Source organism: Melozone crissalis, unplaced genomic scaffold, assembly GCF_028551555.1.
Source record: "Melozone crissalis strain CALT ecotype California unplaced genomic scaffold, PUWL_Pcris_2 ptg000008l_1, whole genome shotgun sequence".
Classification (NCBI taxonomy): Eukaryota; Metazoa; Chordata; class Aves; order Passeriformes; family Passerellidae; genus Melozone; species Melozone crissalis.
In genome coordinates this window covers 133,366-158,981 of record NW_026535786.1, presented here as the reverse complement: position 1 = coordinate 158,981, position 25,616 = coordinate 133,366, and the positions used below count along the sequence as shown (strand labels likewise).

The following is a 25,616-nucleotide window of genomic DNA, read 5'->3' as shown; positions in this document are numbered from 1 at the left end:
AGAAAGAGTTGGGAAGTTTCTTGGAATGAACTGGCAAGAAGTTCTAGGGACACATACTTGTTAAAATACTACCTTTGAGGGATTTCATTGCCTTGCTTTACTCAAGTCCATAGCTCAGAGGCTTCCCTTCAGCCCAGCTCTTTGCAACTTATTTGTTTCAGAAGAGAAAAAGTGGTTGATGTTGTCGTGATAGGGGATATTGCACAGGCTCTAATACACTGATTGCCCATCCCTGATGATTTTGAGTAGTTTCAGTGTCCCAGTGTGTTCAGGTCTGCAGCCCCCTGAGCTGTGCAGTGCCCAGGAGCAAGTGAGGACTGGTGCTCGTGTGGCTGCACTCATGTGCCATCAGCCAAGAGGGTGAGCCAGCCCTGGCCTGGTAGCCTCTGCACAGCCCACGTGCCCAGGCTGCAGAGGAGCTGCTGTGAATTCCCTCCTCACTCTCAAGTATTAAATGAGTCCACGATTTGCCAGTCTTCCTGCAGATGCTTCGACTGTCCAGCAGCCAAGGATTATAGAGTGCTGAGGCTGAAGATGTAAATGCCATGTCTGGTATGGTACAGTGGCAGGTAGGTAGGAGGTGGATTTTCTTGCAACAAACTACCTTGACATGCCAAGTCAGAGTCCTTCTCACTTTCTTTAGGCACATGACTAGTTGTCTTCGGCTGCATTGTTTTGGATTCAAGTATTCTGATGTCTTATGAAGAAATCTACCTGACCTGACTGAGCAGTTCACTTGACCCTCAGAGCTGTGTGAGCAGGACAGAGGAGAAGTACATGACACAGATTAGCAAGAACTACAATTTGTACACTTTGAATCCCTGAAGGGGATTTTTTTCCTCCTTCATTCAAAGCTGAGAGGACCTGAGGCGTCAGCTCAAATGCTTCTATTTTAAGCAGGCGGGCTGTGTGTGATAAGCAAGCAGCAAACGTGCTGTTAAATGTGGAATTTGCAGAAAGGGTGTGTGCAGTATGCCCTGGAGCTGCTGCCAGGGGAGATCTCCTGGCTACAGCACTGAGGTCAGGTGTCCCAAAGGATACTCAGTCACCCAAGTGTTACCCTTTTATAGGATGTATTTTGGGAGCTTTGCCACTCCTTGTCTCCGTATCAACTTGAAGATCCCCCCTTGGCAAGGAGCCATTTCTGCCTGCTTTGCACAGGCCTGGGCAGGGTCCTGCTGCCAGAACGCCCCGTGCTGTCACCTCCTCCCTGGCTCTCTCAGCCAAAGGTAAGTGTCCCATACAGAGACAGCGTGTGCTTGCCTGGAGTGGCACAAAGGGCTCTCCGGGCTGCTGTGTAATCCAAAGAACAGATCCATAACAGATAAGTCACAGGGCACAGAGCTGGCCAAAGCTTTCTGCAGAAGTGTGCCAGTAAAGCACATAAGATACAGGTGGGAGGGTGAGAGCACTTTTACACTTAATTCAACAAACTGTCTTATCTGGTGCCAGGGGAAAGCAGCTCTTACCTGGCTACAGCTGCTGCATGTCTTCATGTATCTGCTGTGAGCAGCATTCAAAGCTGTCCAAGGCCAGCCACCCACAACAATTACTGTCCAAAGGCTCACAGAACAGTCGAGGCGTAAGAAGCACTTTGAAACACTACATTCAGCGGGGTTTTTTCCTGTGATTTAAAGAACCCACTCATTTACCTACCAGGCACACATTTCAAGGCAGAAACAAAACTGGCAGAAAACACTGGAGAGGTGTCTGAGCAATATCTCAGCTATTTCTGAGGTAACTGAAATTCTGAATTAAAAATTATAGATCGTGTTTGTTTTCTATTGTGGTCATATTTATTACAGATACTATGTTTGTATTTGCAAATCTGATGTTTTCTGGGAAGACTTTCCAGACTCTGGGATCACATGCAGTGTAACAGAAATGCCTAGTTTGGTGAAGGGATGTGGGAGAACTTCCTGAGATACTTGTCAATAAGAAGAACAGCACAGGTGAGGGTGGGACACTGCTCAGGGCCCCTGCTTCGAAGTGGGACTATTGCCTGCCAGGACACCCATGCATTCGGTCTCAAAAATGAACTTTTTTTCCCTTATTTGTCCACCCGGTGGTGCTCAAACACCACCAGCCCCCTTTTGGCATTTCCTCATCCTATGGCAGGCAGAGTGTCTGTGCTCTGTGTTCAAGTCACTGCTTTAACAAGATACCTCTGCAAATCCGAGGTCAGGAAACCAAATTAGCTCCCTGGGTGTCTGCTTTGTACCCGTTGCGACGTTTCCAATGGAACAGAGGTAAGACTTGTCATAACTAATTACATAGGATGAGATTAGCAAATGCATGATCTTTTTCTCTAATGTTTATCACAATTTAATTCATTTGGGATTTTGTGTTAATTTTAGAGAAAGTGAATGAAGCATGGTCACTACTTTCGTTTTCAAAAAGAGTTGACAGAGAAGAATTGACTCTGCTAGGCAGAATTGGGGGTGGTTTTTTTTTCATTTTCTCTTAACCAACTGATTAAAACAAACAAAAAAATATTTGAGAACTCCCAAAGTTTAGTCTTTGATACCCAGTTCTCTTCAGGTTCAATTTCTTTTAAACTAACGTGTAGCTGAACTGAATCTCAGCATTCAGCAGAGAGCCCACTGTGTAGAGTGGCACACTATGAGAAGGATTGGCATTTGAACTGCCAGGAATGTTTCCTAGCCCTAATTTTCAGAGTCAACACTCAAAAAATGGCAAGTGGCTGAGTAAGACTGAAGGAGAGGGTTCTCTGAAGTTAAAGTTTTTGAGGAAAAACCCTTATGGCATGTGATGTGATTATAGAAGGTGGGCTTAGACATTAGGAACAAACTCTTTCCTGTGAGTGTGGTGAGACACTGAAACAGGTTGCCCAGAAAAGTTGTGGATGACCCATCCCTGGAAGCATTCAAAGCTGGATTAGTGGTGGTTTGAGCAACCTGGTCCAGTGGAAGGTGTCCTTCCCTATGGTAGTGGGGCTGAAACTAAATAATCTTTAAGATCCTTTCCAGCCTAAGCCTTTCTATAATTCTATGAAGTCATGTAACAGAACTCTGTATAGAAAAGTGCAATAGGACCTCTAAACTCTGGTATGATAAAAAAATTCCAGGTCACAAAAATTCCCCACAAAAAAAGTCCTCAGCACTTGGCACACGGAGGTTAAATCCTTGCAGACAATGCTGTACTTTGTTCTTTCTATTTATATTAATTTTTACCTCATTAACTTCCTGTGACCAGAAGCAGCCTTGGAGGTTCACTGCCTAAGTCACAGCCTATGACCTGCTGATTTGCATAGACCTCTTAACCAGATTCTGTGTGAAATGCCCAAGAACCACCTCCTGCTCCAGGAATGTGGCCACGTGGCAGGACATGACCTGCCCTGGTTGTCCTTTGAACTGGATACATGTGGGTAACACTCAGTCAGTGCCAGTGTTGGTGCTCTGCCCACACTGGATCTTTTCCAATTCACAGGATGCCCAGGAAGCACAGATTTTACCTGAATCCTGGCTCCTCCTGTGCTGCAAGCCAACAAGGTCCTGTAAGTTCTCTTTGAAGGGCAGAGACAGCTCTTTGCAGCTGCCTTTTGGGGCACAGATGGGGAAGCACAGCCTTGTGGGCTCAGGAGTGGCTGGGTGCAGGAGGCGATGGGGAATGTCAACGGGGAGGTGAGATAGTCTGGCTGTGTTGCTTCCCTCTCATTACAGCAGCCTTCCTGTGAGGTGTGTGGGCTGCAGCTCTTAGGGTGACTGCAGCTAGCCCAAGGAACCTCAGGGATGGACTGTGCCTGCTGCACACATCTGGAACAGCAGATGTTCACCATAGAAACACTCCAGCCCTGCAGCAGTGATGTGCATCACTCCTCTGAGTCCTTGGCTCCGTGGACTGGGGAATTCCACATTCAATCCATGAACTCTCACATCCCTTCAGACTCAAAGGCAATTCCCACAAATTTTGAGGGTAATGCTGTCAAATATCCTGCCCTCTGGAAAGTTCATTTCCCAGAAACCAATCTGAAACCTCACTGAGGAATCCACTGAGGCCTCTTTGGCAATAAAATACCACTGTTGTGCTGCATGATAGATCATACTCTGGAAAGCACAGCCCTTGGTGGGAGCAGCCAGATAATCCTGATTATCTTGACTACTTGTTTGTGAAATTTGGCCCCATGCCACACTTTGCAAGTATGTCAAAAGTTTCTATGTGCCTGAACCTGCCTCTGGACTGCTCAGCTTTCCAAAATTCTGACGTGTGAAATGCACTGCTGTGGTCTTCTGCAGGACCATTCTCCCAATTAGCTGTTAATCCTGTGCTCCTCTCCTCCCTCTGGCTGCCCCAACAGCATCACTCCCTGCATTTTATTTTACCTGCTGAACATACAGAATGAGGATGAGATGGCTGAACTGCTGCAATGTGAAAAGCAGCTGCTATGGCTGGTGAGTACCTGGATACCTGGATTTTCATGTTCAGATGTGGCAGTGGGGGCAATGGGACAGTGCCCTTACTGCAGGCCAACCCAAGTGGAGGTGCTTGCTGCTCAGAAAAGGCTTTTTGGGACCAGTGCATGTGGCTGCCCAGCCTAGGCCTCCTGGGCTGGGGTTATATGAGCTGAGGCCTGCCAAAGGACACCTACAGATAGTTATGTTCCTATCCCCAGGAATATGTTATTGCCATAGCTCATTATATGTAATTGCACCTGTAAAACAATGACCCTTTCCTGATTAGCTTCTAAAAAACCCCACTCCAAAACACTGCTTTAAAACAGAAACAAAAAAAACCAAACTAGCTCTTGTTCTGATCTCATGCCTCAAAAGGAAGAATTTTAGTTTTGTTTTTCTGCAGTTTTTAATTAAATTCTGTCAGATGAAAAAGTTTTCGAAACAGTGAAAAATGGACAGAAACAAAAAGTATCTGAATAGCTGCTGTGTTAACTCATAATTTCCTGCTATAAAATTTCTTGTATTTTCTGTGGTTCCTAGAAATGACAGCAGATCACAGGTCTGGTTCATGAGAACAACTGTTGGGTTCCTGCCTTTGCTACATAAACCATGCACTAAAAGACATATCTGGAACAACCGCTGACTCGTTTATCATTTTCCCTTGTCCTCTGATTTTAGTTATGTTTGCCTCCTAATGATGTTACAAAAATGCAAAACCTTGGAACAACCTCCCTAGTGCCTTTAGACTCTCACCTCCTTAGCAATCAACAGAAAGAAAAATGCACTTGGGGGTGATGCATGTAATCCCTTTGAAAAGTCTATTTTAGGATTTAATACAAAAACACATCCTAAAGGCATGTTCTCCTTTTTGTTTGACTGTAAAGACTGACCAGCTCAGATATGAATATCTATTTTATAGCCCTTACGCATTTTACTAGATAATTCTCTCTTGGCCATTGCATCATTGTAACCTTTGTCCCTCTCTTTCCTGACATTCAGATTCTGCACCCTTTTTTGGCATTTCACCAGAGTTTTGTTGGTCAGCAGCTCTTTTTGTTTTCAGAGCTGCTGTGGCATTCCTGCCTTCCCTAGCTCACTGCAGTGCCTGCCATAGTGTTATGTTACAGAAGACAAACACACATCGCTTTGCAGACACTTGTCTTTTGTTCAACTATTTATTGAACAGAAGAAATTGGTTTGCAATGAATTTTTTTGCTTATTTTTGTCTATGAAAAAGCCATAGTCTTTCTCTCTGAGGCTGGGCAAGTACACTGTAATGTGGGAGGCCTGACAACCTGAGAACAATGCAGCTGACAACTTGTCAGCTGAAGAGCGCTTGTGTGTAATAACTAAAGGGACAAAACAACGTTTGACAAACAGGATATTGTATAAATGCACTCATTTTCTGTGTGCAGGAGATTAGCATTGGGTAGAAAGGAGTTGACTGGAGGGGGAAAGAGATTTGAAAGGACAAGAAACAAAAGAATAGCGCTCACAATAACAAAGTACATGTATTCCAGTCTACCAAGTCTTGGCCCACAGGCCCACATGTCTGGATGCAGGATTGAGTAGCTTCGTATGTATAAGCAATATTTCACTTTAAAACACATACATTTTTAAATTGCTCCACAGGAGCCAGCAGAAGAGAAGTCACTCTGGTAACACTGAAGTATGCTGCATCTTTTATAGCGAATGCTACGTATTGAAAAACACAGTCTCAGAAGCTGTAACCTCATGAACTGCCTAGCCATGAATAACACTATTGTTTCCAGCAAGAAAAACAGAATCACAAACCCCAGAAACTCCTACAGTCCTGGGCCAATGCCAAACTTTTGTGTATAATTTCAAAGGAAGATAACTTGCTTAATTTTGGAAATGTTCTCACAGTAGCTTGTTTTGTGCTTATAACTGTGTGGCCAAGTGAAAGAGGCAGTGTTCTGGAGACCTACAGTTTGTGTTTGGCAAAGTTCAGACACAAACATGTTCCTAGTTAGATATACATTCAAAACTCTATTAGGAAGAGCTTTGAGACAGGATAAAAAGTAGTTCTCCTTAAAATCAAACTAAGGAAGTCATAAGGAAGTGGCAAGAGGCCAGTATCAAGCCTCAAGACACTGGGGTACTTTATTCAGACCCTTGCATTTGTATTTCTCAACATGCAGGTGACGCTAGAAATCATGCTGTGTGCCTAAGGCTTGAACACATTTGATATTGAGACTTCTTCTGTGCCAGCCCTTAGATGGTAATTTAATCTCCACTATTCCAGTGCCTGAAGGGACCACAGCACCTTGTGTCTCAGAACTGATGGTCTAGTCTGTTTTAAATATGGACTTTATTTTCAGAGCAGGATAAAGTCCATCTCATGTCAACTTAAGACATTAATGATTTTTACAGTAAAGACTTAAAGCCTCAGAGGCTGGAGCTTAATTTTCCAGATGCTGTACAAGCACGTTTTATCAGGCTTTTTCTTTTTGTTCAAATCATGTTCTTACTGTCTCATGTGTTAGGAATGGGGTGCTGTTTCTTGAGTTTTGCACAATGGAAGGATGGGAGAATCTTACCTCCGCCTTTTTCACATTCTTTGATCTCAGTGATGTTTAGGACAGTGCTTTTTCAGAGGAAAAAGGTCTTTCTTGCTAGAAATAACTCAGCAGAGAAACAAAGGACCCTTTGCTTCTCCAAGGCTACTGTACCCTCTGTCTCAGCAACACTGTGGGTAAGGAACACAGCATCTAACTCCTGCTTCTCAAGGCAGCTGTGCTCACTGCCACTCTGAATTCCTGACCCAAGAATGTTTCAATTTGCATGCAAACTTCTTTTTTCCCAAAAAGTCTTTGCTCATAAGGACTGGAGTGACCTTTTGGATTATCCCAATTAGTAACATTGACCTTCAGATAACAGGCCCAGATTATTGTACTAAAGGCTGAGACGGCTTTCATTACAGAAAGAGATTAGCTGATACCAGGGATGTCTGGTACTGGCTGGCACTGGGATAGATGGATTTTAGGTCAGTGCAGCCACTGGTTGATGCTGAATTAAGCCCTGTCAGTATACTCTTTGTTTTCTGAGTCTGAGGTGGTCCTTCTGAGTAAGTGTGCCAGGAACAGAGCAGTTTTTCTAGCTAGTCCACTAAAAACCACCAAGTGAGTATTCAGCATGACATCTCATGTCATTTTAGCCTGACTTTGGCATCTCATTTATTCAATCTTTTTTTTTTTTTAATAAGAAAGTACCTGCCTGTCCACTCCACCCCAATAACTTTTCAATTCTTTGAACAATTCAGCAGCAAATCTGTCAAAATTTGACAGCACATTCCAGCTTCTACAAACCCAGTCTTCTAACGTTGTCATAAATAGCCATTTATATGCACTCAATTGGCACTTGTTCCTCACCCGAATCCCCTCCCTGTTACATGTATCCATGTAACATGATATGTACGTTAATTAATTTGGAGATACTAGCCAAAAAATACTAGTGTATAAAGCTAGTATCCCTTATCAAAATTTATCAAATCAAATATAAAAAATACATCAATATTAAAAAATACTCCTTATCAAAGACACATCACTCTTTTTCTGTTTTCACTGTTTTTCCTCTAATATATTCTCATGAAAGTATTACAATTTAATGTTGAAAAGAAACTTTTTTTCAGTAGTGCACCCTACATTACTTTAAATTTATTTATTCCTGTAAGTCCTGAGAAGTGAAAGTGAAACCATTTTCAGTTCAACTATGATTCCTCTTATTTCTCTTCTGTTCTTTCTAAACGTAGTACTGTGCAGCAGAATACAAAAATGGAAAGCTCAGCTTCTCTCAGGCTGCAGTTTTAGTGGCACCAGGATTAACCTAAGCAGCCCCCACTCCTGTCATTTAACCCTGTGTCTGCTACAACTGCTTGTGCCATTGTTGTTCATAGGGAGCTGATTTATGGCTTGTTCAGTTTGCACACAGGAGCTTGGGGTTTTTTGGTTTTGCTGTAAATCACAAATCAGTTCCCCATGAGCTGCACTGGGATCTCAGGCAGGCACAGAGATCAGATTTCTGGTTTTGCTTACAGAATTAGGGCCTTTTTTTGCATGTTGCAACAGAAGGCTTAAGCTCCCCTTTGTGTGTGGGTTTGTGGGAGTCAGTGCCGTTCCCATGTGTTATGTGCAGTTTGAATAGGTGGTGTAGAAACTTCGGGAAACTTCATCTTGTATCTGTAGCCTCTGAATGGATGATTTGACTTCTGAGGTATTTGGCCTTGAGGTATTTCGCCTTTTAAACTCTTTGAACGCTTTGTCAAGGCAATCACCCATTGTCTAGGTAAAGTGTGATAGAATCACATCTAGCATGACTTAGAAATCACTTGTATCTTCCTCAGCCTTGCCCCAGTCCTGGTAGAAAACCTCCAGTATAAACCTCAGGAAACTAAACAGTGCCACATTTGATTCTCTTTCAGTTGAAGGAATATTGACATAAAAAAAATCCCCAAGAACATGGATAGCAACAGTTGGTTCAACTAAAGCAAATTAAACACCTTAGGAAGGTTTTAAAATCTGCAGAGAGATAATGAGGAATAAATGAGGGAAATCAGATCTAGAGAAATTTTCTTACTCTGACAGCAGGAAGTAACTTGGAGTCAAAGCAGACAACCTGCTGTTTAGAAAGACAACTCCTTTGGAAAAAACCCTGGAATGTGGGGCTCTCAACTGACACAATTTGAAGCAGTTGAATAGAAGCCTTTTTATTTCCCTGATATAAAAGCAGTCCTCTTTCCACCTGATTGTGGTTTATTTTAGTCAAGTCATCTCTGCTTTGGCATTCTTCACATTCCTATCTCCTGCTGAATGTATGTTAGTTATACCACCAGGAGAACAAAATGGTCTTCCTAGAAGCAGACAATAAAACTTTGAAAAGTGAGCAGATTCTCCAATCTAAAAAGAGAATTGAACACAACATTTACCAAGACCTTCTTGCAATTAATTCTGATTATTTTTTATCTTCCAAGTAAATATTAATGAGAGTTTCTGACTGATTTAAAAGCCTCAGCTTATTCAGTGTGGCTCTGATATGTTCTTGAGACTACTGATGACATATGGGAGAATTTATCTGAGCACTAAGTGTGAGAAAGCCTACAAATGATTTAGAGAAACCTAAACTTTTGTACTCATGATCCTTTGTGTAGGAGGATATGAAAAAGAAAACTCTTGTCTGTGTGCAAAGGGAATGGAAACTTTACAGACTTTGAATGTACTGACCTTCAGAAAGGGAGGAGCAAGATGGTTTTATTTTTCCTTGAACATTTAAGGTTATCACAATGAGTCATGGATGCCCTAAATATCTAGATATTACATTTGCCCCTTGTGACTTTTTTTTTTTTTTTTTTTTTTTTTTTGCTATATGCCCAAATGCAACTTAAAAAGTTTCATTTAAAAAAGAAAAAACTAATCATTATTGCTGGTGTAGATGTAGATGCCCTTGTCACTGAAACTATGGGAAAAACAGAAACTCTACAACTACATCCCTTCAGTGTTAGAGAATCAAGGCATTATTTTATTCTGGCCAGGATGTGCAACAGAAATTATTACATGCCCATGTTGTGCAGTGAAAATCATTCACATGGTTCTTTACCAGACTTTTCACATATTTCTATATAAAAACCCCAAAGAAGTTCGTGTTCATTGGTCTTAAATGACTCAACTCTTAGTGCTTGATCTCCTATTGGTTATTGATCTTTGCCTTTGATGCTAACCTGGTCCTTATTCTTTGGTTCTCTTATCGATCTGTTCCCAGACCAGGTACCTCCAGCTACACCAGCGGTAATGTTCCTCAGTGTTCTCTTATCTCCTGTGCATCTTCTGGCTACTCCCAATCTGTGGGTGTTAAACTCATCAGGCCTCTCAGCTGAAGAGAGGTTTTGAAGAGAAACTTCAATTCCCCTCTCCCTGGGCAAAGGCGAACAAACCTGTGACTAAAGTTAAAAAAAAAAAAAAAATAAGTTGCTGTGTTTAGTCAAAACGAAGTGGGCAGCTGCACCCACATAGACTATCATAACATAGTTTATCTGATCTCATGTTTACAGGATGTTAGAGCTACTCTGCTCTTGGCTTCATTTGTAAATTGAATAGATAATGAAACTTTATCTACAGCTATTATTTTTTGCCTCAAGTTGCCTTTCCCAAAGTTTTCCTTAATATGTATTTTTTTCTTATTTCTCTCATCATTATCTTCCCCTTACGTCCTGAAGGAGTTGAAGAATTCCTTCTAAAGTTTTTTGTGGAACCCTAATCACCATCTTAGGTCAGTTTATAAGACGAAACCTACTCCTTACTGCTGGAATAAGGGTTGATGGCTGCAGTGAAGCCAACACTACGGAGTTCAGAATAAGCAGGTCATGTCCCATGGTGGTATTTGATACCTTTGTAAACCTGAAATATGCGGGCACTACCCAGTCATAACTGGTTTTACTTTTTAATACAGGTTCTACAGGGGGTTTTAGATTTTTGGGAGAGTGGATACAGGAGTCAGTAGCAAGGGAAAGGAAAATAACAATGTGTGTTTTCTCCATCTCTCCTCTTCATAGATGTTTAGAGGTGTGTTACAGAGGCACCATTAAAGCCAGACATTTTAATGTTGTGGCAGATGGCAAACTGGAGAATGCATCAGAGAAGGATGACAGCATGGGGAGACTGACATTCAGCAGGACTTTGAGAGAAGACTTCTGGACTCGCAGCAGCATCAGGTACTTCAAGGGCTGGCTGTGCTACTTGGTGTGATAATGCACTCATGCTGCCAGGTCACTGCCTTCCACCTGCAGAAATTTGCTCTCTCACCTTTGCTGCTGCAGTCAACACTACTGTGAGGTTTATGTTCATAAACCCTGGTAGTGTGGCAGCAGCACTTTTATTAGCACTTTGACCTCTGTGGTTTCCTTTGGTTGAGGACAGCTTTGTCTGAACAATGCCTTCTTCCCCGCTCTCCAGAGCTAGGAGTCTGCAAAGCCGAGGGTCTTGTTCCACCCACCCACTCACTGGTTTTCAGGTCAAGACTGATCTGGGAAGGTTGCTGCAGTTGGTGAAAGGGCTGGAATAAGGAACAGTCCTGGTCATATGCCAGAGCCTGAGAACCAAAGCCAAAGCCCAAATTTAGCTTGGGCAGGGCTTAAGCACCACTGCTGTCCTGTTAGTCTGCCTCTGGAGAGTAACCCTGGCCCCAGGCTGAAGCCAGACACAGAATGCTAACTCGATAATGCACTGTTCCCAGGACTTTCAGTCCTAGGAAGAACGCTTTAGTTACATTATTACTTCACGTCCTTGGGTAAAGGACAGTCCATCATTGCCGCTAAGTGGGGGAAGTTCCTTCTTAGCTCAGGACAGCTGCACCTCTTTTTCTCCTATCACAAGAATTTTAGCCTTTTATTTAGCCTTTAGCTTTTTATAACATCCCCCTCCCTTCCTCCATTGCGACATGAGGCTGCCAAGCACAAAGGGAGAACCTGAAACTGCTCCCTCAAGCCTGGGAGGGGAGGAAATGGCAGTTTCCATTGCCAGATTAGCAGGAGGCCAAGGGTACAGAGGGGCAAGGGCAGATAGGGGCTGGGTGTGGAGCGGCACAAGGGAGGGAGGGAGGGAGGGAGGAGAGTTAAGGGGAGCACTGGGTTAACTAGTTTTGCAGAATGTACAGTAAAACGTCAAGAATCTGTTATAATAGATCAGTATAACTTCATCTGGGTAGTCCTGCTTGAAGCGCTGAAACTGGGGATAATCAGTCAAAGTTAATCTTTAAGCACTTGCAATTAAAACCACACAAAAGTACAGAGCTCAGCTCCTTGTGTGACACTGAACAGTTCCCAATGTCAAACACAACCACACCTCTGCACTCTTCACACAAGCTATTTGATCAGCTGGCTCCATTTTTGAACCTTCTCTTCCCTGTGTCAGCAGCTTCCTTAAAACAATGTATCAGGGATCTGACAACCATTTTAATCTTTAAAAGAAAGTTTTTAACATTCTTTTTCTCTGCAACTGCTGCAAAGCAAATATTTTTGTCTATAATTATATGATATTAAGTAGTGTTACAGTAGAAGCTGTGCTGTACTAGATGTCACTGCCAGCGTTCAAATTTGACAGCACTGTTATATATGATAAATGTCATCACATACGGCAGGAATTTTGAAAGAGTTTTCGAAAATATATGAATGAGTTTCTTGCAAACTCATGTTACTGGAACTCTGATAAAGAGAATGTCAGTGTCATAATGCTGTTACACTTCCTTGTTTTAACTCTTCAGTTCTCAGTTGTGTAAACACCCTACTACCAATCTCTCATCACAAAACGGGGCTTTTTAAAATCTCTTATCTGCTGTTTGCTCATAGGAAATGCCAGATCATGACTGTGCTGGGACATTTTGAACTTTTGGTCAGCGTTCTGATAGGTGCTGTGGAAATTTTCAGATTTCGATACGCAGAGATACAGTCTTAAACCCCCCCAGTGGAAATTTATGGTCTTATTTTGTCTTCCTCTTGTTCTTCCCCAGTGCTTTCAAGTGACCGGTCATGTTGTTTCCCCTCTTACAGGCAGCAGAGCTGCCCATATTAGGAAATGCGGCCGAGCCAGCTGTGATGTACGGCGGTGTCAGGGATCAAGGGTGAAACCGCGGGGCGTGAGGCGAGCCCGGCCCCGGCCGCCCGCCCGGGGAGCGGCGCTGCGTGTGCGGCCCGTGCCGTGGGAGCTGCGGCACCGACGGGCCCGTGCTGTGGGAGCCGCGGCACCGACCGGACCGTGCCGTGGGAGCTGCGGCACCGACGGGCCCGTGCTGTGGGAGCCGCGGCACCGACCGGACCGTGCCGTGGGAGCTGCGGCACCGACGGGCCCGTGCTGTGGGAGCCGCGGCACCGACCGGACCGTGCCGTGGGAGCTGCGGCACCGACGGGCCCGTGCTGTGGGAGCTGCCGTCACCCACAGGCCGCCTGTCCCAGCACGGGCTCCGCGGGCCCGGGCCGCCGCCACCGGCGCTGCCCCCTCGGCCGCTCCGTTCCCGGCTGCTCGCCAGCCCGGCGCCCCTGGCCTGGAAATCCCCGCCTGGGAAGCACACTCGGGTTTCCCCCGCCCGGGAAGCACATGCGGGTTTCCCCCGCCCGAGGAAGAGAGCCGAGGAAAGTACCCAAGCTCCCCGCTGACGGAAAGCCATCCGCCCCCGCCGAGGCGGAGCTCTGGTGCCCGGAGCCCTCCCACCCCCCCACGACGGCGCCCGCGGGCCCGGGGAGAGGGCGGCGCTGTGCCCGCCCCGCCAGGCGGTGCCTGCGCCCGGGCGGAGCCCCCAGGGGGAGTTTTGGGGGAGGGCGGTGCCGGCGGGGCTGGCTCCTCTCCCCCGCGCCCTGCCAGGCCCCGCATATAGGCTGGGCCTTGCTGGGGCCCGCTGTGGGGGCCTGTTCGGCGGCTGTGAGTACGGGGGGGGTGCTGCGGGTATGACCGGGCTGGGGCGCGGCTGCCGGGGCGGGTGGGGCGCCTGTGCCCGGCCTGGCGTCGCCGGCGGGGGCTGAAGGAGCTGTGGGGCTCCGGGCTGTGGCCCCGGCGCTGGATGGGAGCGCGGCTGTCCCCTGGAATCCGCTCAGGAGCGGGGCTGGGGCCCGCAGGAGGAGAGGGAGCGGAGAGCGAGGCCCGGGAACCGGGGCGGGACGTGGAACGCGGGGCTGTCGCTGTCGGGGCTGGGTGCCGTGCGGGCTCTGGTGCTCAGGATCTGGTGCCTTAGCGCAGGGGGCTATTTCTGCAGTGCTGTGTCATCATGACAGAATCTTTCCTGGAAAAACTGTTTGAAAACCGATCGACCAGACTGCTAAATATCCAATTTTATATTTATTCATAGCTACGTATATAAAAACCCTTTGAACTTTGTGCTTGCCCTTCCTTGAATTTTTGGGGAAGTTCAGTTTTGCCGATGTCCTTGCTTCAAATATAATTGGATTTACCTAGATAAGAAAGTCTAGTACTCTTTACGTCAGTGTTATAAAACTGTGTCTTCATTGTTTGGGAATTTGCAAGCTTAAACCAATTGAACTGGATACAACTTCTTTAGTATGGAATCTTACCTTTAGTAATACTTAATGTGATTAAGTAGCCTGATTAATCCATCTGCCCAAAAATTCTGCTTGTGGGTTACACAGTTTTGCATATGCGTCAATAACAGGGAAATGAAGTGTGTGAAATCACTCTGTGTCACAGCGTGTGAAGTTGACTCCCTGAAACTTTCTAGCTGACATTGGACAGGCAGAGGAACTTGGGGCTGTTCAGCCTGGAGAAGAGAAGGTTGCATGGAGACCTCATAGCAACCTGCCAGAGTCTGAAGGTCTGCTGGGAAACCAGGGAGGGGCTCTTGGTCCGGAACTGTAGTGACAGGATAAGCAGTAATGGGTACAAACTGAAAGAGAGGAAATTGATGTTGGATATTAGGAAGGAATTCCTTACTGTGAGAGTGATGAGACACTGGAACAGATTGCCCAGAGAGGTTGTGGACACCCCAATAGCGACAACGTTCACGGCCAGGTTGGATGTGACTCTGAGCAGCCTGGTCTGCTGGAAGATGTCCCTGCCCATGGCAGGAGGCTTGGGACTAGATGATCTTTAAGCCCTTAACGGTCTATAATTGCAAAAAGCTTGTGCTGTTTCAGTTTGTGTAATTGTTGTTTGCATAGACATTACATGCGCCTCATCATTGTGTATTTTAAAACACTCTTTTTCTTCCTTACAGGTTTTGTTCTGCCACAAAAATTTGAATGATTTAAACTACGGATACTTACAGTTTCTTCTTGAGGACAGTCAGTACCGATATGGAGGCGTAGGCACCTTAGAAGGGACTTCGGTCTTACCTCTGGGAGGTAGTTCTGTGCAGAAATAAAGAAACTAAGGCATCAAATTCTTTTTATAAATCTGAGAGTTTGTTTGCTTCTGTATGCCATAAACATGGCATACAGGCAAAACTTAATTCAACAATATAAAGCATCAGAATGTCTCAACACAAAGCAATTAATTAATGTTAAATTTGATAACTCTGTTCTTGTAACTAAAGCACCAGGTTAAAACTGAAGTGCTCTGTCAATTCGGTGTTGACTTGTAGACAAACCTATCCCAGGTTTGTTAATAAAGAGAGTTCATCCTTGTCTGAGACAGTGTATAGGATTTGTTTCTCTAATAGCTGAATATTCTATACGTGTGAAGTTGAGTGTAAACTAACTTCTTTAGTCTTAAGACCTTGTTACAGCAATATGCAGAACTTGAGGTGTTTTTTTTGGAGTTCAGTAGTAGCAAATATACTGAGATCCGTTTAGTACATCAGTTCAGGGTCTCTGTTTTTTGTGTGCCCTTTGAAATTGATAAACCCTTCTTTTCAGCCTCCTAGTGAGGTTTTACAAACTAAAATCTTTGTGTGTGTATAAGCTACATATTTATCAGCTGTCTAGGGTGAAATCTTGTCCTTAAATCACCTAACATATGTTCTGGATAAGAACACTGTTCTTTTAATTGCCCCCCAATTTAGTTTCTTTATTGACAAAGGATTTTGATAAACCCACTGGTTTTTCCTCTTTTGATCTGACCTCCACGAGCCTGACAAATTGTTACTGGTCTCCCAAATACACAGAACAAGTAAAGGATGTGATGCTTATATGAGTCAATGGAAATTGCTTTTCAACATGCTTTCTTCAAATGTTAAAATGGGATGGGGAAGCTTTTGCACTGAAAGCAGTTGCTAAACTAAGGTACAAAAACTTGCCAAATGTTTATAGGCTGTTAAATCATGAGGTCAGTTCTATTCATATGCGCATCTGAAGTTACACTTTAAAGTATTTATTGCTTTTGTACAGGTGGGGGGGGTTTGTTCCAAATTGCCTTTAATGCACACAACTACCTCCCAGAGGAAGACTTGTCCCATTTTTCCCAAAACAGTCCATTATGAACATAGTGGAAGATAGCCCTTTCTTGGCTAGCATCATGAGGCAGAGTGCTCCATGTGATGAGCTGAAGTATGACCTGTCCTGCGAGCTGTACAGAATGTCAACCTTCTCCACCTTCCCCATGAACACGCCGGTGTCTGAGCGCAGCCTTGCCCGGGCTGGGTTTTATTACACGGGCGTGCAGGATAAAGTTAAGTGCTTCAGTTGTGGCCTGACACTGGATAACTGGCAGCCAGGAGATAATGCTATGGAAAAACATAAGCAGCTGTATCCTAGCTGCACTTTTGTTCAAAGAATGCTTTCAGTTAACAACGTTGGACTCTCGTCTCGTTCTGCCTTTCCACACTCAGTTGCAAACAGTCTCCCACCGTCTCTACATTCCATAGCACTCTCTCCAAGTTTAGAACAGGTTGGGTATTTCAGTGGCTCGTTTTCCAGTTTTCCTCAAGACCCAGTAACCACTAGGGCAGCTGAAGACCTTCCATTCTTGAGCCCTAAGCTTCACAATCATTCTATGAGGACAGAAGATGCTAGGCTGCGCACCTTTCAGTCGTGGCCACTGACGTTTCTCTCACCCACTGATCTGGCAAAGGCTGGACTTTATTACCTGGGGACAGCAGACAAAGTTGCTTGTTTTACCTGTGGTGGTCAGCTGTGTAATTGGGAGCCAAAAGACAATGCTGTGTCAGAGCATCGGAGACACTATCCCAACTGCCCTTTTGTGGAAAACCTTATCCGAGAGCAGCAGAGTTTCAATGTTTCAAATGTGAGCATGCAGACCCATGAAGCACGTGTTAAAACATTCATAAATTGGCCAACCAGAATTCCAGTTCAGCCTGAACAGCTTGCAGATGCTGGCTTTTACTATGTAGGTAAGAAACCCAGAGTTCTCCAGTTTTATTCATACTGCTATGTCAAGATTTACCTTCAAGAAAGTTGTGTCAAGGTTTGCTAGATATTTTGCCTTTTTTTTTTTTTAAGGTCGCAACGATGATGTGAAGTGTTTTTGCTGTGATGGTGGGTTAAGGTGCTGGGAGTCTGGAGATGATCCATGGATTGAGCATGCAAAGTGGTTTCCAAGGTAACTTGCAAAATCTTTATCATAATTTGTTCATATTCTTAATTGTTTTAATTTTGGCAGATATGTACTGCACTTAATAGTTTTGTTTAACTTTATTTGATGTACAGGTTCACTCTTTCATTTGGATGTATGTATTGCATGTATGTCTAAAAGCTCTGAAGTGTGTAGGTGGGTGTAATTAAAACATTTCTTCATGAACCATGGCATATAATGCTTTCCCCTTCATTATTAAAAACTGTCTGCATCCCCAGATCACTAACAGAAAGTGAGGCTGCATTGTTAATGAGCACACTTTTCTCTGTAAGAGAAGCAGTCAGTAAGCTGATTGAGGGGAGCAAAGGCTGCTGAAGAATGAAGTAGAAGGAATGTTTAATTCATGGGTTATGGTTTTGTGCCCGTGCTGAATGCTCTTGAACCAGTTTTTCTGCTTGTGCAGTTTCGTTTCCTACATGTGGAAGGGCTTGTGAAGAAAGTTTCAGTGGCTCTTTAGTATGTCTCTACTGGAAAAAGGACAGAAATAACTTTTTAATGTCACCTATAATTAAATGGCAATTTCATACCTAATTGCTATCTATGCCCATGGAAATCACCACCTCCATTACAGAAATAGCTGCACTTAATTTCAGGAAAGCTAATAATAGTTCTTCTCATTGTAGATCTCCAGCTAGGCTTTCATAGGCAATTTTATCAGCTACTGCTGGACTATGTGATGTATGTAGGGCTAAATGTCACTGTTGTTTCTCACTGTGTTAAAGCTGTCAGTAAATGTACATAAGTGATAAACCTGTGTTAGTGAAGTAGATCTGGCTTTGATAATAGTGTTATATTTTGTTAAAAGTCCTTCTTTTGAATGATTTGAGTAGGAGATAAGAATGGTGAGATGCAAGATAGAAACAGTTTATCACTGCGTTTTGTAGTGATTGACGCAGTGTCACTTCTCATGACTTGCCTTTTTGATCACAAGTGGCAGCAGAATGTAAAGCTGCTGCATTTATATACATAAGCCTACTGACAGCTGGATGTCATGCAAAAACTTTATCTAAGTGTCACTGGACACTAGGCTGCACCAAGCTTCAAATAAAGAGTATTCTTTCTCTTCTGAAAGAAGAGAAACTTACACTGGATTTAAACTTGTTCATTCTTCTATGTTTTTTTTTCCTTTGGCAGGTAGAAAGTATTATTTGATTCACTTTTGTCAATGTTTCAGGTGTGAGTATCTGCTTCGTGTAAAAGGAAGAGAGTTTGTAGAACAAATTCAGGCCAGATTCCCCCATCTCCTTGAACAGGTAAACTTTTACTGTCCTGTAACTTTGGTTTTCCTTTGTTGAACAGTGCTATGTTCTCTCCTTGAGTTCATTCTTCTGCCTTATTTCTGTGTATGTTTCTCCTGGGTTTCTAACATCATAAATGCTCTTCATGAGCACATGAAAGAAGCTGATGCTGAACCATGGCTAGTCTTGGACTAGTAGAGTTTAGCCTCTACAGATTACTTATGGAGAGTCCTATGAGGCAGTGATCTCCTTTGTGTTAGCAGATGGAAATTCTGATTATACACTGAATAGTGCAGATCAGTAATTATTATTTCAGAAGTCAGGCACAGACAATGTGAAATGTTTCTATTTGTAATTCTTATGGCAAGAGTAACCAGACTTCTCTTCATGGAAGTGGTCAGCACTAGCTTTGTGTTGATTATACATTTGCACAGATTTTCACTTGTGTAACTGCAGGTGAAATATCTAATGGGTAGGAAGCTTAGCAGGATTGGTGACAGACAATATGTTAGAAAGGTACTTAGAGGGAAAAGCAATGCTTCAATACCAACATACTTCTCTTGTGTTCTACAGCTCTTGTCGACTTCTGATCCACCTGTAGATGAAAACCTTGATCCTCCAAGTATGTATATTAAAGCATGTTTTTAAACTCCCTCAGCATTTTGCAAACTTAATGATTGCTAAGTGAGTTAGCTTTGTAGAGCCAGTTCTTAGATTTGTTTCCTAAAAGTTTAATAATTTTCATGTTGTGTTGACAAGCTCCAAGGAAACACCTTTAAGAGATCTTGTTTTTAATTTTCCTTATTTTCATACTGGCAGCTCATACTGAAATTTTTGGGTTCGCACACTTGCTTGCTGGTTTTTTTTTTTTCATTGCAGGGTTGGGTTAAGCAAAGCAAGTATTTGAGCTTGGTGGGGCAGTTGCTAGAGGGTGTCATGGCTATGCAGTTATGCAGTTCTGTCTCTAGGCAGGTAACTAGGTAAATGCTCTGAGCTGAGCAGCAGCAGTTAAGGAAGAAGATAGGACAAGCTGATACAGTGAAGTCTTTCTAGGCTGGACGCTAGTTATGGTGGAAAAACCCACTCACCCTCTGGGGGTTTATGCTGTCCTAGTCCCTGCTGACTGAAGACAATGACTCAGAATCCCATGTGTCTGGTGTTTACTAAATTGAATGCAAATTACTGACAAAGAGTTGGAATAGAGTGATTGTTTGTACTATAAACTCTGACTTCCCTCCCCCACCCCTGGCACACCCCCAGGCCATTTTTCAAGGCTGAAGTTAGAAATAACTAAATATAAAAAAAGCTGCTAGGACACAATGGAATTCTCAGTGGTTTCTCTGGATTAACATAGGTTTTAACAAAGGCCTGACATGGATTGATGTTTATCTTGGATTCAATCCATGACTTGGCTTCCATTTTTAAAACTACATTAAAAAAATTCTTCTTAAACACTTGAAACTTTTTACTGCTCAGTGTTCATGTGTGTAGGTAATGTTGATGTGTCTGACTTGTGGGGTTGTATGGATATTTTATTCTTTATATTATACATGAGGATTTTCCTTTTTGATTAGTTATTCGTTTTGAACCTGGAGAGAGCCATTCAGAAGATGCAATCATGATGAACACACCTGTGGTTAAAGCTGCCTTGGAGATGGGATTCAGTAGAAAGCTGATAAAGCAAACAGTGCAAAGTAAGATCTTGGCCACTGGAGAAAACTACAAGACTGTTAATGATCTTGTGTCTGATCTGCTCACGGCTGAAGATGAGAAGATTGAAGAAGAGAAAGAAAAGCAGTTGGAAGAAGTGGCATCAGGTAGGCATCAGGCATAAATAAAAGTGGAATCTGAAGCAGTTAGTAATATGTATAGTTTTTATACTTGTTTTTAGGCACTAAGTGATTTAATTTAATTGCTGCTAGGATCAGCTTCTCTAAAAGCATCAGGATACCTGTATGGAACAGCAGTTTGAGAATTGTTTCATTCCCTTTTAGGAGAATGGTTCATAGCAGAGTTCAAGGGTTCAGAATCATCTCTTCTTTCCAAGGCCTTTTTTTTTCGGTTGTGTGCCTTTATGTTGCTGTTAATGAAACACTTGGTACACTACTATTTTTTATCCAAATTTGCCTGCTCTTTAAGCTGCTTGAATCAGGGAGCCACCATATCCAGCTCTTAAGGCTAGGCCATAAACTTTTACAAATTCAGATTCTCTAAGATGGCCAAAGATCTGTTTTCTGTCTAACTGAGCCCATGTGACAGCAATTTGTTTATTTGATGTGTCTTTAACATTTCCTGCTTCTTCAATGCCATGTAAGTTTTGAAGTCTGAAGAAATCATTCTGATTTTGAGTCTGTGAAGCATAATGAAACTTCTCAATTATAAATGGAATTAAGCATGCTTCTTTCCTAGTTATATTTCTCTCAAAAAAACATAGATGGATTCAGCATTATAATCCTGCTGGAAATTTTCTTGTTCTTGTTTATGGTAGAGGATTAAAATAGTCTCCAGAGTCTGGTTGTGCTGTACTTCTGGTTTTCTTGTATGTAATTGTGTTGGGCACTTCATAGAAGAGCTTTCTTTTATTTACAGCCTAGCACTGACAAAAGTTAACCTCTGGCATGTCAATGGGTTAGTGTTGGTGTTAGTTTTTTCTTTGCAATCGTCCAGACAGTGTAGATCTCACTAATACAGAGTTACATAAGATCCTCTCTGATCATTTAACCTAGAGATGGGAGCAGGAAGTGGCTCAGAAGCTGCTTGTTGTGGTTTCCTTAAGTCTGTTCATTACGTGAATACCACTAAAACTTGCTGAGTGTTTTGTTAATGATGTGTAAAAAGCAAACGTTGCAAGTAGAGTTTAAAGAATGTATCAATTATTGTTAAACAGAAGTGCAACTTGGAGTAGTGTATTCCTAATTCTCTTATCTAATTCCCCCTTATGTTCCAGATGATTTGTATTTGATCCAGAAGAATCGAATGGCTTTATTCCAGCGTTTAACATGTGTACTCCCGATCCTCGGCAGTTTACTGTCAGCTAAAGTGATAACAGAACTTGAGCATGATGTTATTAAGCAGAAGACTCAGATACCATTGCAGGCAAGGGAACTGATAGATACAATTTTAGTGAAAGGAAATGAAGCAGCTAGCATCTTCAGGAACTGTCTACGAGATTGTGACCCTGTGCTTTACAAGGATTTATTTGGTATGTCTCTCTGGTTTCCTTTTGTTTTTAAAGGATACCCTTTTATAAAAGTCTTACCAGTGCTCTCACAACAGTCTAAAGAAAAATAAACAGATGCTGTTTGAACATAGATTAGTTAAATGATAAGGATTTTTTTTCTTTTATTCTAGTGGAGAAGACCATCAAGTATGTTCCCACAGAAGATGTTTCAGGTACCTTAAATTCTTCCTTCTTATCTTAAAGATTGTTGTAGAACAAACAGCTAACATAAAAAAGAAAATTACTTTGGTTAAGAAAAAGTTTGGTGCTTTACCCTCTCTCTTATTCTACATTAGTAATATAGACCGAATAAGTTAACCAAAAGATAAGTGCATGTGCATACTTGCAAGTAAGTCTATCAGCTCTAAGCTGTATCCTCTGCCTTGCTCATGCTTTTGCACATCACAGGATGCAGAGCTTTCTGGGGCTCAGCAATTCAAGAAGCACATGCTGGACTTGATCCTGATAGAAGCATTCAAGCATTTGGTAAAGACTGGAGAATGAGTAGTTGGTTAGCATTTTGGAACAGGTATAATCTCTGCTTTTACCTATACCCACTCTGTGCTCAGAGTGGGTATAGGTGTCCTGAGATCTAGCTTGACCAACAGGTGTGTAGATAAAAACTTGTCAGACATGAGATTGAGTTTGCTCTGGTCCTGCAGTTTAATCTGTTAATAAACTGCAGAAAAGTATATGAGCCTGGATAGAGCCCACTTCCACCAGTCAGGCTGAGTTTGTGTTTCTGATATCCAACCAAGAAAAGTACAACATTTGCAAACACTGGTTGGCCTCCAACCCCTGGGCTGTCCATCATCTCACAGAATTTACAAGTACAGATTAGTTCTTTGCATGACACTCTCTGAGCTCTAAAAATGCTCACTGCCATCTATATTTAGTCAATACAGGTAGGGAAATAAAAGGTGAAAAGGGGCATGGCTACACTCTAAATAAATATATTTTTGATCACATATATTCAGACTGACAAATATATAACTGTTTTTTCCAGGTTTACCTATGGAAGAACAATTAAGAAGATTGCAAGAGGAAAGAACATGTAAAGTTTGCATGGACAAAGAAGTTTCTATTGTTTTTATTCCTTGTGGTCACTTAGTGGTGTGCAAAGAATGTGCACCATCCCTTAGGAAATGCCCTATTTGCAGGGGGACAATAAAAGGCACAGTCCGGACTTTTCTTTCGTAAAGAGGGAAATTTGCAAAGTCTTTGCTCTGTCATCCTCCAGCTGCTGAAGCTTAACACAGCAGTATCTTAAGAATGGAAAATTGTGGTTCAGAAGAGGATTAATCAACTACCTAGCAAAGTATTGTGATAGTAAAGTGTATCCTCATTATGATGTGTGTATAATTATATATAGAAGGCCTTTGGTGCTAAAGATTCTTTGTTCATAAAACTAACTTAATATTAGGGTGAGGTTTTTGCGGCATTCCTTTCTGAGTAGGGAAAGTAGTTTCACTAGTGTCACTTTTATTCAAAGAAGTTTTTTGTTAAGTTCCTAAAATGGAGCTTGACATAACACTTGAGTTTCCTCCATGTGGATGTGAGGAAATGTACTAAAATTGCTGTTATTAATAGTTAATGTTAATTAACTTCAGCTACTTCTGGTTTGGCTTTCTTCTCGACTTAAGGAGAAAAGAGGATAACTGTTGCAGGAACAGCAGGACTTCCAAAGTTTTTTCATGTCTTCATACATTACTTGTGTAGTAATGTCTATTACTAATAGTTTTTATGAAGACTGAATTAAAATATTTCTACTTCTCAAACTTGGGCTTGTTTACTCTGTTGCCATTGTTAACTTTTATCTGTAGACTGCAGTGATTAGAATGCTGTCTTTTCCTGACAAAAGTTTGGGATTGTTTGCCTGTAAAAGTACAATAAAACTTCATTCAATTTGTCTTTCTTTCATTTTTGAACAGAGAAGTGAACTTCCCTGATATTTGGTGATTTCCTCTTTATTTAAAAACAAATAGTTGCCCCCCAAAACCGCAACAGCATCTGGTACTTCCTTCTGAATTGATTCCTCAAATGACAGAAATCCTGGTCCTCATGGCCTTGAAGATGAGACCGAGAGTAGCTATACAGTCTGTGCTAGGGATTAAATGTAAAAGCTACTTTTCTGTGTTTAGAACTTTATAGGGATTGTGCAGTTAAATAATAGGATCTCCCAGGCACCTCTGAAGTCTTGGATTTTGTTTTGTAAGCTGGTATTTTGGGAGCTCCTATTCCCTTACTGGTTGACTCATTACCTTTTTCAGCTTTTTATCCCTCGACTTGCATGGTGGAGACCTCCAAAGAGAGGTGTTCATAGATAGTTTGCAAGGATTCATGTCAGTCACGGGAAGAATGCTGCCAGGTTAATGGCAGCAGGTCCTGCAGTGGTGGAGTCGGTTGGTCTGGCTCTCATGTAAAGTCAGTCATCTCCAGTCCACAGTTGCCCACACTTGGAGCCTGACTGTGGATAACAGAGTTTGGGGATAATAGAGTCTTCAGTCCAGACCTGGATTCTTTACCTGTAGAGTGGCTTGCTGTAATTCTTTCAAATGTAGACTTTTGTTCAACTTTACTACATGTACATATCTTCCATTTATTTTTATTACTAAAAAAGTAAATGTTTCAAACCTAGCATGGAGTTTTAAACAGCTTTGATTCATGGACTTTTCCTTTTCTTGTTTTGAAATGCCTCTAAAAGCTCTTCTGTCTTGTGCAACAAGAAGTTTTCACAACCTTTGACAACGTTTTAAGTAAGAAAGCTCAGGACTGGAAATTTCATTGATTTGTTCCAGGTGAGAAATTAGTAATATTAGAACCAAGTGTACTTTCGAAAGATTAAGATGAACCTGCAAGGGGAGCTGAGGAGGTCAGGCTCACCTGAAGAGTGTGGAGTTGCAGGTACACCTTGTTTCTGAGCAGGGAAGAGGATAGGAATAAACATACTGGCAGGCAGACTTTTTAAGCAAAGCATTATTCTTTAGAACTGTACAGGGTGAAAGGTTTTCAGACACTGCAATTAACTACATATAAATCAGATGAGAGGATATTCAGGGCTTTAAAAAGTGCTCAGTGTCATTTGTGATGCCTGTGTGTATCTCCCTCAGGTCCTGCAACACAGCCCATAACTGAATGTTTGAATATCCCTTCAAATAGCAGCTTCAAACAGCATCTGCTGTCTGCACTAGGCACCTGAATATATTTGAGAAGTGGAAGAACCTGATCTAGAAACTAATGGGTAAAACTCTGTGACCTAGTTTTGCCAGGAAGGCTGATGTAAGTTATGACTCTGCTACGCCCTGCTGTAATGACTGGGTGCAGTGATTGATAATGCTGTGGTCTCCTTATGGTCTCCTTAGGACTAGTCCAAGAAAGCTGTAGTCAGGCTTGGCTGTAGCACATTGCAAACAACCCTGGCAAAAGGTTAAACCATGGGTAACAGTCTAGTGTTCCACTGGGAGAGGGTCAAGTGACTTCTGTCACTTGTGAACCAGCTGACAATGCTCACACTTCGTTCTGCATCAACTTCCTTCTTTGAAAGTTTTTCCCAGAGCTCTGTCTGGGTTAAACAATAAAAAAGCCCCTACCCCCAGCATCCTGTGCAGCTCTGCTGACTGAGCAGCTCAAGTTCTTGGACATCAGTGTTTCAGCCCCATGGCTTGTCATGAGGTGACAGCGTGGGTTGCAAGGCTTAGAG

General features: G+C 42.6%; 1 protein-coding gene across 1 annotated transcript; it reads left to right on the top strand.

Moving 5' to 3' along the window:
• The first annotated feature begins 13,736 nt into the window (after positions 1–13,736).
• LOC128932944 (inhibitor of apoptosis protein-like) lies at positions 13,737–23,825 on the top strand. The gene is made up of 9 exons (XM_054269735.1): positions 13,737–13,837; positions 15,144–17,216; positions 17,326–17,425; positions 18,633–18,711; positions 19,270–19,318; positions 20,271–20,513; positions 21,644–21,898; positions 22,048–22,089; positions 22,923–23,825. The coding sequence occupies exons 2-9, from the start codon at positions 16,343–16,345 to the stop codon at positions 23,114–23,116; spliced, it is 1,836 nt and encodes a 611-aa protein (XP_054125710.1). The 5' UTR covers positions 13,737–13,837; positions 15,144–16,342; the 3' UTR covers positions 23,117–23,825.
• The last annotated feature ends 1,791 nt before the right edge of the window (positions 23,826–25,616 follow it).

What these genes read in the sequence shown, in the direction of transcription:
- LOC128932944 (XM_054269735.1), top strand. Translation starts at nt 16,343, where the DNA reads ATGAACATAGTGGAAGATAGCCCTTTCTTGGCTAGCATCATGAGGCAG. An exon ending in CATGCAAAGTGGTTTCCAAG is followed by an intron (nt 17,426 to 18,632) that starts GTAACTTGCAAA and finishes TCAATGTTTCAG; the next exon opens with GTGTGAGTATCTGCTTCGTG. An exon ending in TCCCCCATCTCCTTGAACAG is followed by an intron (nt 18,712 to 19,269) that starts GTAAACTTTTAC and finishes TGTGTTCTACAG; the next exon opens with CTCTTGTCGACTTCTGATCC.